Source organism: Lasiodiplodia theobromae (assembly GCF_012971845.1).
Source record: "Lasiodiplodia theobromae strain AM2As chromosome Unknown scaffold_11, whole genome shotgun sequence".
Taxonomy (NCBI): domain Eukaryota; kingdom Fungi; phylum Ascomycota; class Dothideomycetes; order Botryosphaeriales; family Botryosphaeriaceae; genus Lasiodiplodia; species Lasiodiplodia theobromae.
In genome coordinates this window covers 912,241-931,065 of record NW_023336311.1, presented here as the reverse complement: position 1 = coordinate 931,065, position 18,825 = coordinate 912,241, and the positions used below count along the sequence as shown (strand labels likewise).

The following is an 18,825-nucleotide window of genomic DNA, read 5'->3' as shown; positions in this document are numbered from 1 at the left end:
CGTTTAATGGATCTGCCTAGATGACACATCTCTCAACTCTCGCTTTTGCGAATTGACTGGATTCCACCATCCGCTGGCTTCAACGCTGAAAAGATTCGTCTACATTGGTCGACTGGGGTTCTACGTGATGCAGAACTTGGCAGGAATATTTGTCAACAGCTTTGAGAAAGGACGTGAAAGTGTCGGAGAAATGAATGCGAGGCAGCTGCATTACACTAGGATGCAAGTTCTGTTTAAAAAAAAATAGTTGGGCTTATGTTTTATCACATCACAATTTAGCACAGCCGGCCATCGATGAGACAGAAGCTGACAACGTGCTTACGGGCAAACGAGGTGATGGGCTTGTGATGGCGGCAAGAATAGTGGGAACGGAGCATTCAACGGAGCAGGGTAGAGGGAGGGGTGCATGAGTGGAGACCAGCAGCAAGCTGGGGGCAGGGAGTGCTCCTGCCGCTGGGTGTGGAGAAGTTCACGACGGCATTGCTCGCGGCGATGGCAGCGAAGATAGCGCAACACGGAGCTCTTAGAGGCGCGCAGGCTGCCGCAGGCGGAGCATAGACGCGCGGAATAATACGCAGCGGCGGCAGCGGTCGCAGCGTGTCGCCGGGCGCGGTGGCTGGTCCAAGACCCTGAAAGCTTAACGGCCAACCTCTTGCGTCACAGCCTCCTAGGCAAAAATGCAGAAAATACCTCTAGGCGGGGGGGCCACCTACACTTCTCTCCCCTCGGTCAACATCACCCTCTTCCTCACCGCACACCCGCAACCCATTGCGTGCCTGCCCCCGCGCGTCCGAGCCAGAGCCCGCCAACCTCCAATGCCACCGCACGGCCCGCTGAAGCCAAGCTGATTCCCACCGCGACTTCCGTCACCAGCTGTCCACCATGCCTCGCGCTCCTGCCGTGGTTATCGTTGCAAGGCAAGTCTGGTCATCTCGTTTCTCGTGCTGCGCCCAGCTAACCCGCCTAGGCACGGCGCCCGTCTCGATGCCGCCGACAAGACCTGGCATCTTACCTCGCCCACGCCCTATGACCCTCCCCTTACCTATGGCGGTTGGACCCAGTCGCGCGCTCTCGGCACCCGCATAGCCAGCCTGCTACAAGCCCGCGAAGACGGCGACATTCCGTCCCCTGCATCGCATAGCCGGAGCAATAGTCTGGACGCTGGCCTCAGCAATCGCGCCTCGCCTAGCCCCGATCGCCGGCGGAAGCGGAAGCACAGGGTTGTCATCCACAGCTCGCCGTTTCTCCGCTGTATCCAGACTTCGGTTGCAATCAGTGCCGGCATCGCGCAGTATCAAGGCTCGCCGCCGGCATCGCGCTCCCGTAGCAATTCCCCGCGCCGCCGCGCTTCCTTGCACACCACGACCCTCAACGGTCGCGCCAACGACCGCTCTCCGGGCCCCAAGGCCATTCCCGAGCCCGAAGACAACCCAACTCGCAACGTCTTGAGCAAGGCCTTCCAGAAGAGGAGCTTCGAGAAGACGACGCTGCGCGTTGACGCGTTCCTGGGCGAGTGGCTTTCGCCCGACTATTTTGACAGCATCACCCCGCCCCCGAATTCGACCATGATGGTTGCGGGCGCCAAGGCGGATCTTCTCCGCCGTGGTGAATACATAGATGCACGCCCGAACTCTGCGCAGGGATCAGGGCATTTTCCCGGCGGCTGGGGCTCCGATAGAGGCGCCGGCACCGCGAGTAGCTTCAACCCCTCCAACAACTCGCTTTCAGGCTTGGGCAGCTTGGCTCAGGCATTGCCGCTCCGCGATAGAGCTAGCAGTCAAGGAAGCGCTTCAAGCGCTGCCAGCAGAGCCAGTCGCAGGCGCGAGATGGCCATCGCGGCCACATCAAAGGCCGATGCCGGCGTCTACAGGCCGCCCGTGCCTTCATACGCTGTATCCCCCGCCGAGCCGATTCCCAGAGGCTATGTTGCCCATGCACGAGACGCTTGCGTTGGAATTGATTATCAGTGGGATAGTATGCGCGAGCCGCAGGAGTGGGGGGATGGAGGCGTGTATGGCGAGGAGTGGAGTGCGATGCACAAGCGGTTTCGACGTGGTCTGAACAAGATGGTTTCGTGGTACAAGAAGCAAGGTTCCGCAGGTCATCCTGATGAGGCCGTCGAAGATGAAGAGGAGGAGGAGGATCTTGTTTTGGTCTTGGTCACTCATGGTGCTGGCTGCAACGCCTTGATCGGCGCCCTGACCAACCAGCCAGTCCTTCTTGATGTTGGCATGGCTTCGCTGACCATGGCTCTCAAGAAGCAGCCTTCAGATCAACCGCCGTCGGAACCAGTGAGCCGCACGTCTTCGCCTTTCAACGAACGTCGTAGGTCCGGCCTTGAAAACGCGCTAGCGGACCAGTACGAAATGGTCATCGTTGCGTCGACGGAGCATCTGCGCGTTGGTGCTGATCCTGCTCGACCTGCGCTTCTGGCGGACAACTCGCTTGACCAAATCAGTGATTTCCATCGTCGCCATGCTGGAAGCTCTATGGAGAACATGGGAGACACCGGACGCAGGACAAGCAGTTCATTGGGCAGCATGAGGCGCAGCTCAACTGTCCACTCTCTCACAAGGAGCTATACACCCGGCCACGGGCGTCATACGCCCAGCAGTCCGAATCTTGGTCCGACAACTGGACTGTGGAGCAAGCCGGCTCCGAAAGAAGAAGGAGCTCCCGTGGCGAATAATGGAGCTGGTACAGCAGACTTTCTGCTAAACTTTGGAACGACTGACGCCGCCAGTTCCAAGCCGGAGATAGTAGTTCCAGAGAAGGAGGAGGCTCAAGATGACATTGCGCCGCTGCCTCCTAACATCGGCCGATCGATGAGCCAGCATGGGCTCTGGGGCTCTGTCCCGTCGGGAGCGCGTACGGAGAAGGAGAGAGGGCCGAAGAGACGTTGGACTATCAACGAGCAAGATGCTTAAGCGAAAGAGTAGAAGACTTCAGCATTGATGTATAATTATGGGTAGGGTGGGCGATTAGAGCGTCGGCGTTTCGGGGGTTTTGTCAATTCTTGGACTGGCTGCATATTGCATGAAGGCATCCGCAAATGTTTCGGCAACCATTTTTTGTTCCAGCTTGTCTGCACGCATCTCACGGCTCGATACCCTTAGAAAGAACAGATGGAACAAATGCTCATGCACTGCACAGAACTTGTGAAAGATATGTCTTGGCGTCACGTGGACGCGTTGATTGTTGATTGTTAAGCAGGCGCGCTGACGCAACGGGGATGCGTCGCGCCTGCGCTTCAGACAGGAGCACCGCCCGCATCCTTCTTCGCCCTCACACCCCATGGCACTGCATTCCGCCGGCTAAGCTCCTGATCTCGACACCATGCGTTCTTTCGGCGCCGCGCAGCTCCTTACTGGGCTGTGCCTCCTGGCTGCGCTCAGCTGGGCGGAGCATACATCCAACTGGGCCGTCCTGGTTTCGACGTCCCGCTTCTGGTTCAACTACCGTCACCTCGCCAATGTGCTTTCGCTCTACCGTACCGTCAAGCGTCTCGGCATCCCCGACTCGCAGATTATCCTCATGCTCCCCGACGACATGGCATGCAATCCGCGCAACGCCTTCCCCGGTACCGTGTACAACAATGCAGACCGCGCGCTAGATCTGTACGGTGATAATATAGAGGTGGACTACCGCGGATACGAGGTGACTGTGGAGAACTTCATCCGCCTCATGACGGACCGCGTTGGCGAGGACATGCCGCGCAGTAAACGCCTCTTGACCGACGACCGAAGCAATATTTTGGTCTACATGACAGGCCATGGCGGCAACGAGTTCTTGAAGTTCCAGGATGCCGAGGAGATCAGTGCATTTGATCTTGCGGATGCCTTTGAGCAGATGTGGGAGAAGAAGCGGTAAGCAAAGCAGCAGGAAGATGACATGAGCTGAAGCTAACGCGCGCTTGCACAGCTACCACGAGATGCTCTTCATGATTGACACGTGCCAAGCCAATACCATGTACAGCAAGTTCTACTCGCCTAACATCATCGCCACCGGTTCCTCGGAGATTGACCAGTCGTCGTATTCGCATCATGCAGACAACGATGTGGGTGTGGCCGTTATCGACCGCTACACGTACTACAACCTTGAGTTTCTTGAGACGCAGGTCAAAGATTCGTCGTCTAAATTGACCCTTGGTGACCTTTTCGATAGCTACGATGAGGCCAAGATTCACAGTCACCCTGGTATCAGGTACGATCTCTTCCAAGGCGGAGAGAAGGCGGCTCGAGACAGGCTAGTCATGGATTTCTTCGGAAATGTGCAGAATGTCGAGGTCGAAGGTGTAGGGCGCAATGAAACGAAGCTTGAGGAAGAGCTGGAGTATCTGAGCAGGTTGATCGAAGCCGCAAAGCAAAAGGCCAACGAAACCGAGGCTGCGGCAGCGTATAGTGTAGGCGTTGATAAGGACGAGGTAGCAGTCCAACCGAAGACTGCGAAGAAGTTTGAAGGAGCAGCCAAGGTTGAGCGAGACGACGGATGGGGCAAGCAAATCATTGGACTCTCTGCGGCAATAGGCATTGCCGGTGTTTGGGCAGCCGGATCATGGCTCGAGTCTTGAGCTCTCTTTCCTCAATTCATTTTTCCTCGCTCCTGTCGCGCCGTACGAAGTTCCCTCAGAAGGGAGCCGCTCGGGTGGTTGAGAAAGTGGCTTCTAACCCAAATTGTTCCAGAATATCCAGGATCCCTTCCTCGACGCTGGCCAAGCTGGGAATAACGAGGTTTAGCGGCGGACGTATCCGGCGCATGGGACAGTCATAGAAAGACGATCATGATTACGCTAAACAGAAACTAGCGCCGTTTTTGCAGATCGCCAGGCATAAGCGTGTGGGAATAGAAGGAGGCGGTGGATCTGCAGACAAGGGAGAAACTATGGCGCAGTACTTCGGAGTGAAAGGTTCCGGCGGGGGTATCAGGTGAGTATAGTGACTGTGAGATTCTGCAACAACCAACGACACTACGCTGCGAAGACAACAGATCATTGGCGATGATTTGTCAAGAGCTGGTACGGTGTCGTCCCGGCGGCTCGTATTCTCGTTGCATCGGACGATATGGGGCAAAGAAGTTGCTCGTAGTCGAGCGGGTGTGGCTGAGCCACGCGGGATCGTAGCGGAGACCGGATGGGTTTCGTGTGGGAGTGCCGGATTGGGAGATGGTGTGGTGTTTTTGGCGAGCAAACGCCTCACCGTGGTCTCACAAGCTTTCGTCCGACAGCGCCAAGCTCTACTAAGCAGCAACAATGGGCACAGCTTTCGCTACCTCGGTTTGTTTTCGACAGCTTTGTCTGCTGTCTTGAATGCATTCTCCTCGGCTCACAACGTCCGGTTCTCTCCATTGGCCGCCAGGAGCCCTGTTGAAACCCTCTACAAGTGTCAGTCATGTCGTATCGCGGAGTCGGCCCAGAAGTTAGTTGACACCTCGATTCTATCGGAACTGAAGACGGCCGGACTCGGTGCTACCATTCAATGGATATTGGATATAAATATACGGCGATGGCCTCGTCTTGATCTCAGCCAACCACCACTCCTCAGCTCTCCTCCTCTCTTCATTAATTGATAATTGCGATACCTGCCGGCAGGATAATCTAATCATCGCCCTTTGTCTAATCCATAATACCCGACCCCACCACCACCATGCACTTCTCCGCCATTGTTGTAGCAGTCATCTGTGCTTCCAGCCCTCTGGTGGCCGGCCACGCCGCCATCATCGGTGCTCAGGGTGATGCTGGCGGAAATGGATCTGCCATTGGAAGTAAGTTCTTCCACCTCCTCCAGCCTTGATACTACTAACAGCCACCAGTTGTTGGCAGCACACCTCGTGATGGCACCAGGCGTAACCCTTTCCAGGCCGATGCTACCCGTTTCCGAGGCGATGCTGCAGACACCTGCGGGGAGACCATTGGAGCAGGTACCAACGACGTCGAGTCGGGTACTCAGCAGGTCCTTGCTGCCTCTGGCAACACCCTGCCCCAAGTCAGCCCCGGTGGCCAGCTCCAAATGACGCTTCACCAAGTCAACTCTGACGGTGCCGGCCCCTACACCTGCATGATCGACCCCACCGGCACCGGCACGCAGTGGACACAGATCAACGTTGCTCAGAACGTCCCCGGCAGCCGAAGGGGCCGTAACAGAGACGGCGAGGCCACCGACTTTGTAAGTTCCTCCACACCCTTCTTCTCTGCCACCCCGTCGTCGTTGGCACACAGTGCTGATGATCCGCCGCCGCTTGCAGTCTCTCGTCGCCGACATGCCCGCCGGTATGAGTTGCACTGGCACGGTTGCTGGACAGACGAATGTCTGTATGGTCCGCTGTCAGAATCCTGCTCGCGCGGGTCCGTTTGGAGGATGCGTGCCTGTCCAGCAGTCCGGCGCCGGCGCTAACAATGCTGCTGCAACTCCTGCTGCCGGCGGTGCTGCCGGCATTGCCACTCCTGCTGCCGGTGCCGGCACTGCTGGTACTGCTGGCACTGCCGGCAACACTGGTACTGCCGGTTCTGCCAATGCTGGCACTGCTGGTTCTGCCAATGCTGGCACTGCTGGTTCTGCCAATGCTGGCACTGCCGGCACTGCCGGTACTGCCGGTTCTGCCGGGCTTAGTGCTGGTGCCACAACTGGTACTAATAATGCATTTGGCCAGTCCGCTGCTGGAGCGGCTGACTCAGCTGCCGCTGATGCTCAGGAGGAAGAGGAAGAGGAAGAAGACGAGGACGAGGAGGATAGGAAGAAGGCAAGATCTGAGCAGAGTACTTCTGGTCAAGCCGACTCGGCCGCTGCCGATGCCGCCGACCGTGAGAATGAAGCTGAAGACGAGGCGGAGGATAGGGCCGTCAAGGTGATCCAGCGCCGCGTCAAGATCAACTTGGTTGCCTGAACCGGGAACATGGAACTGTCAGGTAATGGCTACAAGATCTAGGAGGGTATCCGCACCGAATATGGTTTTGTTGTAAACTGTCAAGGCTATTCATTCGAAGTTGTAGCTCAAGGGTCTTTGGTAGATATTGTATTGGACTAAGGTCCTTCGTTACTAGAAAGACTTTAGGAATGTGAAGTACTACCGGTGGCATCAGACTTCAGCCAGCACTTCTCCATCCTTGTTCACAACCACGATGGATTCCGTCCTTCCGGCCAAGGAAGCCTCGGTAACTAAGCCATTTGCATTCCACTTGAAGTCAACTTCGCCTCCGCCCCTCAGCCTCAATCCCTTGACACTACCACCACCCCAACGAGCAGGGATGGCCGGACCCAGCACCACGGTCTTCGTTTCTCCCGAGAAGACGGGCAAGTCCACCACCAGCATGCTCAGCATGGCCCCAGCAAGACCGAAGTTTGCGTCGATTTGGAAGGGCGTGTCGTGCGCGCTGTACATGCTGAACCCATTTCCGGCAAAGTTCCTGGCAATGGCGTACCGAAGCGCAGCATCGGCCTGGTCGGTGTTGTTGAGGCGCGCCCAGCACGCGGAGCGCCACACCTTGCCCCAGCCGGCGTCGGCGTCCGGGCCCGTGCCGTTGCCACGGGCGGCGAGGGCAGCATCTACGGCGTCCGTGACGGTCGAGTTGGCGTAGCCCGACAGGATGGAGGCGAGGCTGTAGCCCGGGTACCAGCCGACGAGGTGGGACAGGTGGCGGTGCGTGTCGGTGGGAATGTCCAGGCCAGTCACTTCGGTGGGGGCTTTGAACTCCTTGATGCCGCCCCACGACTCGTCAATGTGCAGGCCGGTGTCGAGGTTGCTGAGAGCGGATGATGCATTGGAGAGGAACGCTGCATCCGTCTCAACGCCAAGTGATCCGGCTACTTCGACATACGTCAAGACCTGGTGGATGAGCTGTTGGAAATGCGTGCAGCCAAATGTAGTGGGAGGCTGCTCGGGGCTGTTGCACGGATTCACGACGAGCGTGCCGTCCTTGAACCATTGGTCCTGCTGGAGCTGGGAGAGCCAGAACTCGGCAATGCCGCGAATAAGAGGATATCCTTGTGTGGACAACCACGTCGTGTTGCCAGTGTAGTCGAAGTGATCGTAGACGTGCTGCATCATCCAGACACCAGAAATCATGTCTGTGGACTTGTTAGCACTGGGCGAGCATCGGGTCAGGGGGTTGGCAGACAGTTTGCCCAACGGAGGTCACTGTTCATTCCTGTGTGTCCAAAGATGTTCGATGCGCCGTCTAGTACCCATCCCGGCGCGTTGTACAGAAGCTCGGCCGTCTGAGACCCACGCGGAACCCACGTGTCTTGCATGTAGTCCCACAGGCCAGCCTGGAGATGGCCAAGCCCCGTCTGATCCGCTATCCAGTAGTTCATCTCCAGGTTGATGTCTCCGTGGTAGTCGACGGCCCACGCGCCCTCTAGCGTCTGGCTCCACTTTCCTTGCAGATTCGCCGGCAACACGCCCGGCCTGGCAGACGAAATCAGCATGTGTCTGGCGTAGTCGAAGAGCAGTGACTCGAGATACGGATCGCCAAGGCCTGCTTCGGTGGCATTGTAGCGATTAATGAGCTCTGACAGCTCCACACCCGCAGAGATGTTTGTGTCGGGCAGATCCAAAACGAAAGCGCCAGTGAGGTCAGTGTAGTCGGCGATATGGCGTTCTAGGAGACGCTTGCTGGAGTAGTCCGCGGCCGCCGAAATTACTGCCTCGACCTTGGGTCCCGGATCGGGGCCTTTGAAAGAGAAGCTGCTCTCTGCATTGCCAGCTTTCTGGTCGTAATTTGTCTCGGCGGCGATGATGAAAGTCAACGAAGACGTGTTCTTCGCAGAGCCCACCGTCAAGGCGCCATTGCTGCACGAGTAGTTGGTGGCTCCAATGAGCTGGGCAATAGCCGTGTATTTCATTCCTTCCGGCGGTCCGGCCTGGGTCAAGCCATTTACCTGGACCCGTGCGGCGTTGCAGGTGAAGTTGTTTAGTCCGTCATCCGCTTGCTGATTCTCAAACGAAACAGTGACCGAGGGCAATACATTCCGAGCGCTCAGTTCGTAGACACAAACGAGATCAGGATAGCTGCAGTAGACGGTGCTGGTGAAGGGGTTGCCGTCCTGGTCTTGAAAGGTAGTCGAATGGACACCTGCTGCCAGGTCGAGGGAGCGGTTGTACTCGCCAGAAAACGACGTGACGCCGTCGATGGCGACGCTGAAATTGCCCAGCACGCGGAAAGATCCATAGTTGTCGAAATTGCCCAAGAGCTCCGAGACGTCTGCAAGGTTGTCAGCAGGCGTCAGTGGGCCGAGCTGGAGAACGCACTCCCAGTCCCGTTCTGCCAAACCCAATCCTGGATGCCAGCCAAGTACTCGTATTTCGGCGTCGTGGGGTTACCGCCCGTGTAATTCTGCAGCCGTGTAAGCGAGGCGGCGGTGGTGAGTGGTTGTGCGTACGCTGGCTTCAAATGGACCGCCAGACCAGAGCGAGTCGACGTTCAGGCTGAGTTTCTCTACCCCTTGATCGCTGAAGGGCAATGCTGCCGGCTTCCTTAGCAGCCGAAGTGACGAGTGCCGGAGGACTCACCGCCCAGCTTTCCATTGCCGACGGGGAAGGCTTGCCTGATGATGTCTGGAAAGGTCGCAGGCGCCGACGACCACAGGCTTTTCGCCTCGGCCAGTCCCCAGGTCAAGCTCGCAACGAAGAGTCCGATCATTCTGGTGGTCGAATCCAATGGCCCTGCACCTGGCCGTATGCTCGCCTGATATATGATGCCATAGCTTCATTTGGAGTCCGTGTTCCTGGCGGGGGTCATGCCGTATTCAGCCGCGGAGCGCTGCAATACCCCGCTGTTCAAACCTCCGCTTCGCCTGCTTGCCTAGGCCGTTTTTCCACCAACGGTCGAAGAGACCGAGATGAGATCCGCTACTTGAGATCAGTAAGACAAGGGTGTTGATCGCTCGGGTCCACTTTCATACGTATCGACGAACAAGCCTACTCACGACTTACTAGATCGAGTAGTATGAGCACAATTTAGCGCGTGATTTGGTACATGATTCAGAGCTGATTGCGAAAAAAGACCACCTTAACCGGCTGGGCACTTGATGGTTAGCGGATCGCCGGGTCGTTCCTCGGCGCCTCTCTGCCACTGGACCCCGCTTCACCGCCTTCCCGGCCGCCCAAAAATTTCCAGGCCGCGCGCAAGCACACATCCGAATCAACTCTCCATCCACTGACGAATCCCTCTCCCCTATACAGACTTCGCACCCGGAGTCGTCAATTTCCAGCCGCCCACTATGTTTGCGGTCCCAGGCTGGAACCTTTCCGCGCCGCTCAAGGCTGAAGCGCCCACACCAAAAGCCGGTGGCGCCAACGGCTCCAAGAAGCGCAAGAGAAAGGAGGGCAAGCAGCAGGGTGCGCAAGTCAGCGGCGAGAATGTAGGCGACATGTGGGCCCAGGTAGTCGAGGGTGTGCCGGCTCCTGCTGCTGCTACTGCCAAGAGCGACAATAAGAACAAAAAGCAGAGGCGGGAATCTGAGGGCAAGCCTGAAAATAAGAAGGCCGAGGAGGCGCACGGCTCCAAGAAGAGCGAGGGAAAGAAGAAGGGCAACAAGCATGAGAAGAAGCAGAAGGACAAACAACACGACAAGAAGCAGCAGCAACGCGACGTCGAACAGCCCGCCGCTGAAACCATCGTTCCCGCTATCCCAGCCGTCCCGCCGCCGCTCCCGCCGGCAAACACGAAGCTCACCCCTCTCCAAGCCAAGATGCGTGAGAAGTTAGTAGGCGCGCGCTTCCGGCACCTGAACCAGACGCTCTACACCACCCCATCCCAGCACTCGCTCAAGCTCATCGAGGAGGACCCGCAAATCTTCAATGAATACCACGCTGGCTTCCGGCAGCAGGTCTCCGGCTGGCCTGAGAACCCGGTCGACACCTTCGTCTCGCTCGTTCAGACCCGCGGCGCCGTGCGTGAGAACTGGCGCGACAAGATCCTCAAGCGCAAGGAAAAGGAGTACACGTCCGGCCGATACCGCAAGCCGGGCGAAGCCCCGCCGGACGAGGCTGAGGACAGCGAAGAGGAGGAGCGGAAGCGCGCCGAGGCGGCGGCGGCCCACCAGCTCAAGCCGCTGCCGCGTACGCGCGGTACCAGCATCATCGCCGACCTGGGCTGCGGAGATGCAGCGCTGGCCACGAAACTGCTGCCGCACCAGCAGTCGCTGAACCTGCGCGTCCACAGCTTCGACCTCGCCGCGCCCAGCCCGCTCATCACCAAGGCCGACATCGCCAACCTGCCGCTGGAAGACGGCAGCATCGACGTCGCCGTCTTCTGCCTCGCCCTCATGGGCACCAACTGGCTCGACTTCATCGACGAGGCGTGGCGCGTGCTGCACTGGAAAGGCGAGCTCTGGATCGCCGAGATCAAGTCCCGCTTCGGCCGCGTCAGCAACCCTCGCGAGAAGAAGGTCGTCGACCACAGCGTCGGCAAGCGCCAGAAGAAGCTGATCGAGGCCGCCCGCAAGAAGAGCGGCGCCGACAAGAAGGACAAGGAGGCCGCCGCCCAGGAAGAGGAAGAAGACCTCGCCGTCGAGGTCGACGGCGTCGCCAGCGGCAAGCAGGAGACGGACGTCTCGGCCTTCGTCGAGGTGCTGCGCAAGCGCGGCTTCGTGCTCGACGCCCCGGACCCGTCGCGCGAACGCGACGCCGTCGACCTGCGCAACAAGATGTTTGTCCGCATGAGCTTCGTCAAGGCCGCCGCCCCCGTCAAGGGCAAAAACGTCAAGGCGAACGAGAAGGTCTATGCCGAGAACGCCGCCCGCCTGGCCGCCGAGTCGGGCAAGACGTACAGGAAGAAAGAGCCCAAGGCCAAGTTCATCGAGGCCGATGAGGATGGCATCGACGAGTCGGCAGTGCTGAAACCGTGCTTGTACAAGCAGCGGTAATTAGCAGAGTAAGCCGGGGAATTTTTTTTCATTTTTCGTGGCGTTATCGGGGCTTGATCATGGCGGCTATGGTGGGACAAAAGTTTACATGGGTTGTGGAACTAGGGAATAATCGAAGTGGCGCATGGTGCCGTGCTACTTCCTCACACGCACGATGATAAAAAGCAAACAATCATCTGAGACTCGAAATTTCGGGCGCTATACTTCCAACCACATCCATCAGCCATGAATGCCCGCCGAGAGAGTTCCTCCAGTGGCTGACATGCTTGCGATCTGCAGCAATTGGTGTGGAAATGCGAGAACAGCGGGTTGCTATTGCTTTATATTTGAGGAAAGGGTGAGCAGAAAATAGTCAAGGGGGGCGTTGGATGCGAAAGCGAAGTTGTGGGTAGAGAAAAAGTGACCGCAAAGCGCCGAACCATGATCTATGCCGCCCACCATGCATCAATCTCCCTATTCGACCGGTTGTCCTGTCCTGGTAAGCCAGTTATCGCTAGTCGACCTTGTGCTTCTTCTTGAAGCTGACTCCTAAAGTATGCTTTCTCTCCGCCTATCCCTGGAAGAGCAGGCTGGCGGCATATTCCACGTTTCCGCCACACGCTTGCAGTGCGTTGATGGCTTGCTGCCTCGAGAAACCCAAGCTGACGAGCTGGTCAATATCGGCGGCTGGGAAGGGAGCAGCTGAAGTATTCCTCTGCTCAGAAGCCCCCAGAGTGCGCCCTTGAGCTTGAGATCTGGAGCCTTGCGCCTGGGCGCTGGAGCTTGACTGGCCGGCAGATGCCGACGACGAGGCCGCAGCAGATCCTGCAGGGCGTACAGCGCCCGACCTTGTGCCAACCTCTGTACCGTTCGGGCCAGAGACGGTTGGTTCGTCTAGCTGAGCTTCCTCGAAAGACTTGGGTATCTCGGATTCTGGTAGGAAAGGAACTTCGATGCCTTCGAAGCACAAGCAGTTCTTTTCCAAGTCGATCTTGGCCTTGTAGCGCTTCAACATGTCCAAGCCAAAGAGTAAATCAACCGACTTCCCCTCCATGACAGTAAATGCGCAAGGCATGATGGCCCCGCCGATGCTGATTTCCGCGTGATGCACGCGTCCGAGGATCTTTGCCGTGCCGACGCCGACAGCCATGCCCGCGTAACGATTGTCGATGAGTCGTTTGATGCCGCACGCTTCGGCGCAAGATGGTGACATGATGGTTGCTTGTGCGCCCGAGTCGACAAAGGCCTTGACAGGATGTCCGTTGACTTCGCAGTTGATGTAGAGCATCGTAACGCGCCCAAAGACTGTAAGGCTAAGATGTTAGCTTCAACTTCTCCGCAACGTCGCCGCTCTTTAAATAAGCCAAGTCCCGAGCAGATGGACCAACTGAAACGAAGGTGATGTAATCGTGGAGGAAAGCATTCCTGAAAGGCAGAGGTCATGGTAAATTCGTGTCTTGGGTGAATGAACCTTGCGAGTCCCCGAGTGTTGGTTCACAGACAGAGCGATTCTGGGGTGTCTGCACCTCTACAGATTCGGCCAACCCAAATAGTCGTCCTGCCCTTGTCGACCCGGGGTGCTTGTGGCTAGAGTGTCATCCGATTTGTCAAGCTCATACCATGCGTTGCGCGAGGGAGAAGTGCTGCCCTTCGTGATGACACAGCCCCTGCGCATCCAGCGCTATAATTGGAGCTGTAACCTACAGCTCACAAAGAACCCGCTCCAGACAAGTTCTTCGCCACAGCACAGAATGCCGCGACTGGGTGTGCAAGTCAAACAAACGGCCGTGATCACGCAGCACAACAACGTCCGGGAAGTGGATCCGGCGCAGCGGGGGAAATGAGGTGGTTACTGGGGGGGCAGACAAAGGAAGAAAGCACTTGCCTTCGGGATTGTGCTCGTACGCATGCTGCAGGTTCTCGATGACGCGCTCCTGCCGGATCATCTCTTCAATCTTCGCCTGGGCCTCGACGTTGAAGGGGTCGGCATTCAGCAGGTCCAGCTGGCGCTGGTGCTCGCGCTGCTGCTCCTCCTGCAGGCGCTTCATGTTGATCCACTCCTCCCGCCAGCGATTCGGGTCATTCACGGCCGCGGCCAGCTCGGGGCGCGAGTCTTGGAGGGAGCGCAAGGCATTGTGGTCGCCGAGGATGCGTAGCCGGGTGGTCTCGATCTCGTCGTCCTGCGGGGAGCGGCGCGGCCGGGGCGGTTGCTGCTGGGCCGGGCGCTGGGCGGCGGGCTGCTGGCGCTGGCCCTGCCGCCGGATCATGACCACCAGCATGTCGTCATCCTTGATGCCGGCCTGCTCCAGCGTCATGGAGTCGCCGGCGAGCGGCTGGCCATTGTAGAAGAAGTACTGCGAGTTGACGGGGAAATTTGCCTCGACTTGCACGAAGCCCTTGAGGTCGGCCAGGGTCAGACCAGGCGGCAGGTCGAGGTTCAGCAGCTCCTGGTCGGCGGGCTCGTCGGGCGCGTTGATGGATATGGTTATACGCGGCCTGTTGCTGGTTAGCTCGTCGCACAGGCAGGGCCGGCTGGGGACGCACATCTCGCGCTCCTTGCGTGGTATGCAGGCGACGACGGATCGAGGAACACTTCGTCGCACACCTGGAGGCAACGTAGCAGCGGGCGGTGGGGGGCGCTGGAGCTCTCGAGGGAGTGTTTCGGCGGCGAGGGCGATTGGGCGCGCGTGTGTCGGGCGAGGTGATAAAGAGCTGGCAGGCGGTGAGGCGGCGCTGCAGGACGAGGCCGTGATGCGGGAGGAGGATGCGCGCGTCTGTTACGTGTTGCTGCGGTCTGCCTGCTGTTGCGTCGTAGCTCGGCGGGCTAGAGGCGAATGGCGGGGCACCGGATGACATAACGCTGCCCGCGGCCGCCCCAAGCTCAGGCACAAACGGCGGCCACCAGGCGTGAAGCTTGCCCAAGTGACGTCCATGCCTTGGCAGGCTGGCATGGCCGTTTATTGTGGACCGTAGGGCTTGGTGATGCTGCGCAACCACGCCAACATCCAGCACTGCAGCACAGCGCAGCACACCACCAAGCCACGCCCCAGCATGCCCCGCGACCTCGAGTCCGAGAAGGTGCGCCCAGGCCCCCAGCCCCGCCGCGCCGCGCTGACGCTCCGCAGATGACGCTCGCCGGCCTGCCGCCGCTGACCAAGAGCCCGGCCCAGGACGACCCGGGCGACAAGCTGATGCACGACATGCAGAAGGGCCGCCAGCGCGACGAGCTGCACCCGCTCGTGCAGACGCTCAATCCCTCGTACACCGACGACTGCGTCAAGCTTGAGAACGCCGCCTTCCCCGAGGGCCAGCGCGGCAGCAGAGAGAAGGTACGGTCCCCAGCGTGCCTGCATCTCGGTCACGTGCCAACACCGCCTGCAGTTCATCTACCGCCTCACCATCTGCGGCGAGCTCTGCCTCGGCCTGTTCACCACCTCGGAGAGCGCCCCGGGCCATGTTGCCACCCAGAGCACCGAGCACATTGTCGAGAGCGGCGCCCCGGCCCGCAAGGAGTTCCTGCTGGGTACGTGTGCTCAACCCATGCCGGACCTCGCAATGCTAAATCCTTGCAGCCATGGTCTCCGCCACCAAGACGCGCAACGAGTTCATCTCGGACGACGACATGAATGTGCCGCCTGACTGGCGCGACCAGCCCTACCCCTCCAACGCCACGGTTGGCCACCAGGAAGACGGCCGCACCATCGCCATCCACTCGCTCGCCGTCGAGCCTGAGGTCCAGGGCCGCGGTCTCGGCAAGACGCTGCTCAAGGCCTACATCCAGCGCATGCAGAACAGCGGCATTGCCGACCGCATCTCGATTCTGACGTACGAGAGGCTGGTCTCCTTCTACGAGTCGGTGGGCTTCGTGAACCGCGGACCCAGCGAGGTGCAGTACGGCGGTGGAGGCTGGGTCAACATGGTAAGGCATTTCAGCCCTTCCGCCGGCAAGCTGCTAAACCACGCAGGTCTTGGACTTTCCGGAAACCCCCAACGGCCCGAATAAGGTCGGCGAGTAGAGTCTACGAGCAGGCATGACGGAACACGCGTTAGCCAACAAGCCCGCCACCGAGTAAGGTATTAACGAATCAAGACCATGCGATACAAATCAGTGCCAGGCGTTGTGATGGGACAGAATGCTGATAGATGCAGCACCAGCGCCGGGCCCACCATTGCTCCAGTCCACCTCTGATACGGCTGGAGACGAACAATGTCGGCGTCAGCAGATCGAGTCGGTGGCTGTTGCAACGCCGTCGTCCTCATTTCCTAGCTTCTGTTCCCTTGTTCTCATCCATCCATGCACGTCGATCATTTGGTCGACCAGCGCCACGGCCGCACCAGGGCTGCGTCAGGGCTGCAGTAGTTTGCGTCAAGGTGGAAAAAGCAAAAATACGATGAACAGACCTCCCATGGCATCGAGAACAGCATGGTGCCATCCGCTGCATTGATGAATTGACTAGTGCCGCCACTGAGGAGGGCTGGCCCATCGCCACAGCCGCGTTTGATGTGCTTCCAGATTGCTTCCTCACTGAAACCGCGTCACGGATCGCTGTGGCGTTCTTGGGTGCGAAGTCAATATCTCCACCGGCGGAGATTAATGTTCAGCCCGCACGTTCAATCTAGCTAGCATATCTGCGCAGCGCTCGTTTTGATCGTCCATAGCTGTTTACCAGAAGAAGCGAACCAGTGATGGAAGGGTAGGGACTCCGTGCAGGAGCAGTTCTCCGAGTTTTCGGCGGGCGACACAGCATCCATGGGCCCGGCGGAAAGATTGGAATGAAAGCTGAGGTACGTACGTACCTTGGAACGGTCGGCAGGCATCCAAGAAGGAAGACCAGGGTCACTCAACGGCAATGGACTATCCCTTGTACAGCAGTGCCTTTTCTTATTCCAGGCGCTTACCTAAGTCGCTAGACAGCCCGGTTTGGCTAGGTATGAAGCCAAAATTGTGGAGAAGTCCTGCTATCCACTTTGCCTCGTTTCCTCATCATAGTGGAGAGTAAGCTGCAGCAATCTTGAGGATATTGAAGCTCTTGTTCACAGACGCTTCAGCTACCCGTTGGAATACCAATTTGATAAAGAAGAGGCTCCCATCCGGAGCCTTGCTACGTGCAGCATTGAGGATCCTTGCTGCAAGGTGCACCAGGGTTATGAAGATCACGAACTATTGGCTGCAGCCTGGAACCAAGCACCCTTCCGAGAACAGACGTAATAAGCGAATGAGCGGGTCGGTCTCAGGTGACAGGAAGAATCCAATCATCTAGATTTCATCGTCCCAAGCGGCATGCTATGCTTGCCTAACTTTTCCTCCCTCTCAATCGTTCTGCGTAACAGCTGGGCATTCCTCTTCTCACCTCCTTAACACAGTTAGCCTGGGCCACTACCTTGACCACGCCCCTAATCCCTTATCCCGAGAAACCACCGCCGCTAGCCCCCTCTACTATATTCTAGCTAGACAGGGAGTAGTTAAGCGCAGATCAGAAGGGTGTAGTAACGGCAAACCGGTTCTCGTGTAGGCAAGGGAAGAGAGAGACGGAAAAAGAGAGAGAGAGACCGGGGCCCCACATCAAGCTACATATGCCTGCATGAGCTTAAGCTATTCCCCTACACGCTGGTCGTGCCACGCGGCACCCCTCCCTTCCTACACTGATGGTGTCGGCACTTCGCTTAATCGTGCTCCTCCTAACGGCCCCTATGAGGCTATCTATAGAACATTTTTTCTTGCATGCAGCACGGCTGCCTATCACCAGAGGTCTCAAACACTTGACGCCGTAGAATGTCAAGGGTGTCGATTCTCACTTCAACACTGGCTGGAAGTCCAGTCCCAGAGATCGACATTCCAAGGCGGAAAGGCATGGCGCTACGGGAGGACGGAGGACCTTGCGGCTACTAGCATGGGGTGAACATTCTTTCGTGCGACATGGCCCCCTGTCGCTTCAATTGTTTTCAAGCGGTATTTTTTCCAGTCTCCAGGAGAGCATTTGGGATTGGGAAGAACAAGCAGGCTGCATCACACGTGGTCTACTGTGAAACACATCTCTCCTCAGCTCAATGAGCGTCGACCTTGACAAAAGTGTCGTGCTTAGCAGATGGGCTCAGCATCTCATCAAAGCTGATCAAAGTATGGAGAGAAGCAAGAGCGAAAGGAGCGCGAGGCCAGTTCGCTTAATTTTATGCTCTGATCGGGATTCTGTTGTTTAGAGATTGATAGTGAGCTCTTATTCTTCCCCCTCGAGTATGGAGTGACAAGCACGTCAGAGCTCGATCTAGGCGTAGATGGCTTGCATGCGGATAAAACGGCGAATTGGTGCGGGCATCGGTGGGGAGGAGGAATTAAGGTACGTGCGGCAAGGTCAGCCGGGCAAGATGATCGACAAAGCACAGTTGCTCCTTCCGCAACGAACGGTCTTACTCAGTTAGCGCCCCAATCACAGCACGGCATCTTGAGACGGGACATGAAAGGGACATTTCCCATCACCACACCATTGCTGCGAAAAAGAAGAACAGGATCAACAACCTCGTCGTCTCAAGAGGCGATATTGCGGCGCGGACTCCAGCAGTAAACTTTGTTTTCACATCGCCCTCATGGCTGAAACGGCTGCTGCCAATCACGCGAGAATCTGCACCTGGATCCCTCAGCATAACCACGAAGCGCGTGCCAACGGCGAGTGGCTGGCTCGAACGAAAAGAGAAAACGCGCGCACGAGCACTTCCATCGCACCCTCTCATTTGAGGATTGGCTCACGCCATTGTCGCGGAAAGGGCATGCGGTCGGCTTAGTCTGTCGAGCAGCACCAATCAAAGAATACATGCAGGTCAAGGATGTTGCCTGTTGCTCGTGTCTCGCCCCACTCTATGCCCGCACAAGGGCAACCAAGCAATACGAGGATCAACGGTGCTAGTATCGCTGTTGATCTTTAAGTGCGTGGTGGCTACATCTGAGTTTCGATAGAGAGAAAATACGCTTCAACTCTGTTACTGATTGAAG

The 18,825-nt window shown here is 57.9% G+C and overlaps 7 protein-coding genes across 7 annotated transcripts; 5 read left to right on the top strand and 2 right to left on the bottom strand.

The window, feature by feature from the left end:
• Positions 1-677: 677 nt before the first annotated feature.
• LTHEOB_4417 (GPI-anchor transamidase precursor protein) lies at positions 678-2,927 on the top strand (the record flags this gene model as incomplete). The annotated part of the gene is made up of 2 exons (XM_035513449.1): positions 678-772; positions 968-2,927. The coding sequence occupies 2 exons, from the start codon at positions 678-680 to the stop codon at positions 2,925-2,927; spliced, it is 2,055 nt and encodes a 684-aa protein (XP_035375121.1).
• A 409-nt stretch (positions 2,928-3,336) lies between these two features.
• On the top strand, positions 3,337-4,736 carry LTHEOB_4416 (GPI-anchor transamidase precursor; the record flags this gene model as incomplete). Its single annotated transcript, XM_035513448.1, has 3 exons — positions 3,337-3,866; positions 3,922-4,537; positions 4,683-4,736. The coding sequence occupies 3 exons, from the start codon at positions 3,337-3,339 to the stop codon at positions 4,734-4,736; spliced, it is 1,200 nt and encodes a 399-aa protein (XP_035375120.1).
• A 906-nt stretch (positions 4,737-5,642) lies between these two features.
• LTHEOB_4415 (Cas1 domain-containing hypothetical protein) lies at positions 5,643-6,879 on the top strand (the record flags this gene model as incomplete). Its single annotated transcript, XM_035513447.1, has 3 exons — positions 5,643-5,760; positions 5,809-6,161; positions 6,241-6,879. 3 exons carry the CDS (start codon positions 5,643-5,645, stop codon positions 6,877-6,879), a joined length of 1,110 nt encoding a protein of 369 aa, XP_035375119.1.
• A 192-nt stretch (positions 6,880-7,071) lies between these two features.
• LTHEOB_4414 (Glycoside hydrolase family 95) lies at positions 7,072-9,634 on the bottom strand (the record flags this gene model as incomplete). Its single annotated transcript, XM_035513446.1, has 5 exons — positions 7,072-8,060; positions 8,123-9,196; positions 9,244-9,328; positions 9,375-9,457; positions 9,505-9,634. The coding sequence occupies 5 exons, from the start codon at positions 9,632-9,634 to the stop codon at positions 7,072-7,074; spliced, it is 2,361 nt and encodes a 786-aa protein (XP_035375118.1).
• Positions 9,635-10,214: 580 nt separating this feature from the next.
• LTHEOB_4413 (Methyltransferase) lies at positions 10,215-11,861 on the top strand (the record flags this gene model as incomplete). Its single annotated transcript, XM_035513445.1, has 1 exon — positions 10,215-11,861. The coding sequence occupies one exon, from the start codon at positions 10,215-10,217 to the stop codon at positions 11,859-11,861; it is 1,647 nt and encodes a 548-aa protein (XP_035375117.1).
• A 550-nt stretch (positions 11,862-12,411) lies between these two features.
• LTHEOB_4412 (DNA damage-inducible protein 1) lies at positions 12,412-14,386 on the bottom strand (the record flags this gene model as incomplete). The annotated part of the gene is made up of 3 exons (XM_035513444.1): positions 12,412-13,145; positions 13,545-13,600; positions 13,722-14,386. The coding sequence occupies 3 exons, from the start codon at positions 14,384-14,386 to the stop codon at positions 12,412-12,414; spliced, it is 1,455 nt and encodes a 484-aa protein (XP_035375116.1).
• A 505-nt stretch (positions 14,387-14,891) lies between these two features.
• On the top strand, positions 14,892-15,856 carry LTHEOB_4411 (GNAT family protein; the record flags this gene model as incomplete). Its single annotated transcript, XM_035513443.1, has 5 exons — positions 14,892-14,918; positions 14,966-15,169; positions 15,222-15,363; positions 15,413-15,759; positions 15,806-15,856. The coding sequence occupies 5 exons, from the start codon at positions 14,892-14,894 to the stop codon at positions 15,854-15,856; spliced, it is 771 nt and encodes a 256-aa protein (XP_035375115.1).
• Positions 15,857-18,825: the final 2,969 nt, after the last annotated feature.